General features: G+C 48.5%; 1 protein-coding gene across 1 annotated transcript in view; it reads right to left on the bottom strand.

Annotated features, from left to right (window-relative positions):
- Positions 1-3,149: 3,149 nt before the first annotated feature.
- LOC104273243 (suppressor of tumorigenicity 7 protein-like) overlaps positions 3,150-4,937 on the bottom strand; it is a gene marked incomplete at its 5' end in the record, with an annotated part of 17,983 nt that continues 16,195 nt past the window's right edge. The window contains one exon of the mRNA XM_009868499.1: positions 3,150-3,203. Coding sequence (XP_009866801.1) covers positions 3,150-3,203 — 54 coding nt within the window. The remainder of the gene's footprint in view (positions 3,204-4,937) is intronic.

Below are 4,937 nucleotides of genomic sequence, written 5' to 3'. Positions count from 1 at the left end.
CAGCCGTTTGCACCTTGTTATTAATGGTCTTGACTACGACCTTTAAACCCCGCCTTGCTCAGAGTCATGGAGCTACGAGCCTTGGCACCCTCGCAACAATTCCAGGACAAGGAGCAGGGAATAAACACGCCCGGGCAGCGCCGGAGGAGATGCGGGAAGGAACTGGCCAGTGACAAACCCGGCCCGGGCACCGCCCCGGTGCAGCAGCCAGGGCTCCCAGGTGACCATCTCCAGCTCGAACTCGTCAGCACACCCTCGGTGACCGGGGCTTCTGACAGCAGGAAAGCTCCTGGACGTGACATCAAATGGCCAGTAGCCCTGAGCCATGGACTTCAAGGACTTTAAACAGAACCAGCCAATGTTAGAAAGCTGTTTCAGTAACAAATCGTGCTTACGTGCTCTCTCCAGATGCGTATCCGTCCTGAACCACAAAGATATTTTAGACACTTCTCATTAAAATCAGTGGTAAGGTAAGGCCAATTCACAGAATTCAGCAGCCCGACTGCCTCACAAACCAGCATCTCCTCCTTTCCCGTCCTTTTTGGAGATTACTTCAGGAACAGTAAGAGGTTGGCAGGGAGAGATGCAGCATTCCTCTTCCTGGACATTCTGATCAAAAGCTACCCTGCCATGACATGGTGAGACACTGCAAGAAACGAGATCACCCCAACAATCCCACCTGAAACTCCAATCCTGCCTAAACAAATTAAAGACCATCTCATTACCCTGCTTTACAAATAAACCTATTGGCATCGGGTGCTTAAATATATATAAAATAAATACATATATAAACATATATACATGCACACACGCAACTTCACTGCACATGGACCCTCCTGGTACCAGCACAGCTCGGACCGTGTGGCGAGTCCCTGCTCCCAAGTGGCAAAGAGTGTTCCTATAGCCCCAGCACTCCTGCCAGGAAACCCTCCAGAGAGCTCCTCCTTCCGCAAGAATTACTGGCACTCCTAGAGCGACAGGAAGGTTTTCATTACACCGCCTGCTGCCAGCTCTCCTTTCAGCACAAGCCCAGCCCCTTTCTGTTACTGCTATGTCAGGGGAGGACAGTGAGAGAAAGCAGCTCTTGGGATGATACATGGGAGGCAGCGCTTCATTTATAACCCCACACAAACGCTGGAAAAGGTTCAACTTTAAAAAGCATTAGGTTGGTTACCTTACGGGCCCCTGCGGACCGAGAAGTGAAATTACATGAGCACAACAGATCTATTAATCACCACGGTGATTCCACGGCGAGAGGAGCCCCAGTGACACGCGTTCGACTGGACAGAAAGCTGAGGAAATTACCTACTAGTAGTCAAGCAACTCGAAAAAAATTTGGTACTACCTTTCTGTAGAGCTCCCCTCTTGACTCCTCAATGAATTCAAGTATTTAACTTGGATTAAAGCCCAGCCAATAGAACACACAGCGGAGAGTAACACCAGCATTCCCACCTGAACACGGGTGCTTCCTCCCAGCCAGAGCTACAAACCTGCTACACTGACACGAGCTGCACGGGTGACCCTGATCCACAGCGCTCTGGTTACAAGGTAAAGAAGGATTTGGGCGGGATTAAAAAAAAAAAAAAAAAAGATCAGTCTTCTCTGTCAAGACAGATTATAGGTCAACTCAAACTGACCTGTAATTGATTGATTTAGGTATTATTTCAGAGAACGCAGTAGGCCACAGCAAGCTTCTTCCATCCAGGATTCAGAAACTAGAATAATTTACACCACCTTTGGAAGAAGCCATCAGCATCACAGCTTACACCAACCCTTCACAAACATCAGCGAAGACTAAACACGCACAGTCTTCCCGGTTATCATGGGTAAGTGTATCTGTAAAATATAAGATGATGGACAGCTTTTTATGTGCTCAGAATTCACATTTATCCACAGGCCCGTACTATTTTTATCACTTTCAAGAAGCCTTTCCTAACATGACTCTGCTTCCTCACTACTGAGCAGCCGACCTGAACGTGAAAAAGGAGGGAGTGGAAGTAAAAGCAGGGAGTGGAAATGGAGGTCACACCGATTACCTCCAGCCACTTGGCGGTCACGGCCATCTTTTCACCTCTGCAGTAAACAAACCCTCGCGGCTGGTCCGTAGGCGAAGCAATTCCTTGGAAGAGCGCTCCACATCTCACGTCCTCTTACCAACAGGGACAGCACTCGGGACTGACACTGGAAAGCTCAGGTCTCCCAAAAAGACTCCCATGCAGACCTCACAACCACTTTTGGCAGTTTCAGGAACCATCCCATTCTTCAAGGCAAAGAAGTTTGAAAGACAAAAGATGCACAATTGAATCTAAAGAAATTACGGTATGAAATAAAGGAGTTTACACCACCAATTCCTTGCGAAACGCAAGCTTATGCGCACTACAATCAATATGAAACAGGTGCTTAAGAAGTCAACAAGATTCAATGTGTAAAGAAGCAACCTTTTAATAAAGAAAGCAGAACCATACTTTGCTGTTAACAAATATTTTGAAAAAGCCTTATAAAATCAAATCTAAGCCAATTATCTGGTGCATCTGCAGCTGAGAAGGAAAGATCAACACTCCAAGCACCTGCTCAGTTTGTGTCCTCCCCTTTCTTGCACAGGAAGTATCGGCTTCCAGTTGTACAAGCGATTAAGGGAACAACACGGTATTGCTGGACAAAACCTGTTTTCTTAGATGACTACAGACTAAGGCCAAAGAAGAAATTCATACACTAAGCACCATGGCCAACATGGAAGCCTGTCAAAAGATCCCAGTTTGAACAGCACAGCTTTCTTCCCGTGTCTGAGAGTCAGCTCCAGAGGACGCAGTCGCGCTGGAGTCGGCTGATGCCAGATACTGGGCAGCAGAAGGACGTCGATCTTTTCCATCATGAAGGGTGAAAGAAGAGTCCCAGAGCACTGGAAGAAACAGAACACAACAACAAATTAGCTCAGTTTCAAACCCAACGTGCTTTTACAGGCTCAGGGTGTGAACAAACCACCACCCTGTAGCTTTCCCTCAAGGCAACAGAGCCACAGTCCCCTCAACGCTGATGTCACAAAATAGGCTCAGAGTAAACAGCAAATATTAGCCAAGATACAAAAAGTAGAATGAACCCTCTGGGAGCCAGATGCCCAGCCTTGAACACTCACCCCTGCTGTGGTCCACTCAGCCGGACGCCAGGACGCTGGGAGCACTCACAGGCCACAGCACCCGCAGCACCTAGGCAGGGGCAGAGGGAGAGGGGTCAGCCCGGAGCCCGTCCCGCCACAGCCCCCGGAACCCACCCTGGCGCCGGCCAGCGGCCCTTCCTGCATCAATTATGGGTCGTCGACTCAGACGTGTGAAAACCGAATAGACCATGCACCGGGAGCGGCCCCTGCTCCCAGATAGGGTCCACATTCCAGATGCCATCCAACCAGCTCCAGAAACAAAGGTCAGGCTAAAGCAAAGGGTACAGACACCCCGCACCTTCCCAACCCAGCCCCCAGGGACCCCGCCGGGACGTGCGCTATCCTCGCACAAGCCCTCTTTTCACGAGGCAGCGAGGGCAGGACTCATTTCCTTTGAGGGTTTTACTTGGGCCCTCCTGGATTCTATCATAACCTCAAATATTACATTAAAAAGGCTTTTAGAACACAACATTCGCAGCAGCGCAGGAGCTTGTCCTTGCAGCCAGCTTCTCCCCTGCCTGCCTGCGTGTGGCACCTTCCCATTAAGTGCAGGAGTTAAGATGTAGATTAGCGAGGCAAGAAACCTTTGCCCTTGGCATCGACACTCAGCTGTGACAGGAAACCTCGGGCTTTTTTTTTGCTCCGAAGTGTAGAACCACTCATTGCGCATTGGCAGGGAAGTGCACATCTCCAAACTATACACATTTTCCCTTAGATAAGCAAAAGACTCAAGTGTTTATAAATACAAAAAGTTCAGCAGCTGGCTAAAAAGTTAATTCTCCAGTCTCACTTAATGAGCTTTGGGGAAAATGGTAGGGGGATTTGTTCAGAGAGCAAAGCAGAGTGTCACAGAGAGCAGGACTCGCCCCACGGGGCTCTGGTCAGTCCTGGTCTGTGTCTCTAGACGGCTGCTGTCGACGCAATGGCGAGGAATCCTCTAACCGGGAGCTACGGAACGACCAGGATGAGAAGTGTTTTCTCCCAATCTTGCAGTCACAAGAACTAGGCAATTTTTAATTTCAGTCCCATGACTTCTTTTTTTTTGTTGTGCAAATATCAAGCGATCCATATTAAAAACACTCTGGAACATGGATTGTCTTAGGATTTTGTCCAATTCCCTGAACGAGGAAGTTGTTTTCAGCAGGAACACTGCTGGAATATTCTTTCAATATTTTAATGTTAACTAATACTGCACTATTCCGATAGCGTAAGGTTCAGACTTAAAAAATGGGGCTCTTTTGCTTGGAAGGTAAGCATGTAGTTGTTTTCAGGACTATTTACAGCGCCTGCTGTCACGCTGCATCTCTGGTTTTCCTGAAGGCAGACTTGTTGGGGTCGTTGTAAGTTATTACAGAAGGAATTGTACAACATCGCTTCTGCAAGATGAGATAGAGCTACCCAGTTCTCCATCTGTGCAATTATTAAAAAATTAAAAATTCCTACCGAGTGGAAAAATAATCAGACCCTTTTGTCTGCAGTTTCATCAGAAATTATTTTACGCATCGAGCGTTCTTCAGCTCGCTCAGTGAACTGTCGAGATGCCATCCCTTTTGCGTCCCTTCTGCCCCTCACTGAGACAGTTCTGAACAGCAAGTGCCTGGACACGGAGCTGTCTGAGGATCAAGAGTGGGGCGATCCTCCGTGAGATCAGAAATCCTGCTGGAGTCAACAGCAAGGCTGAGCTTTTGCCCGCCAAGAGCACCGTCCCGGCCGGCACTCGCTCGCCTGGAGCAGCTCTTTGTGAAAGGGCATTACAAGACGCCCACAGACCCCCAACCCCGCC

This window comes from Apaloderma vittatum, unplaced genomic scaffold, assembly GCF_000703405.1.
Source record: "Apaloderma vittatum isolate BGI_N311 unplaced genomic scaffold, ASM70340v1 scaffold32514, whole genome shotgun sequence".
NCBI lineage: Eukaryota > Metazoa > Chordata > Aves > Trogoniformes > Trogonidae > Apaloderma > Apaloderma vittatum.
This window is presented reverse-complemented; position numbering and strand designations above follow the sequence as displayed.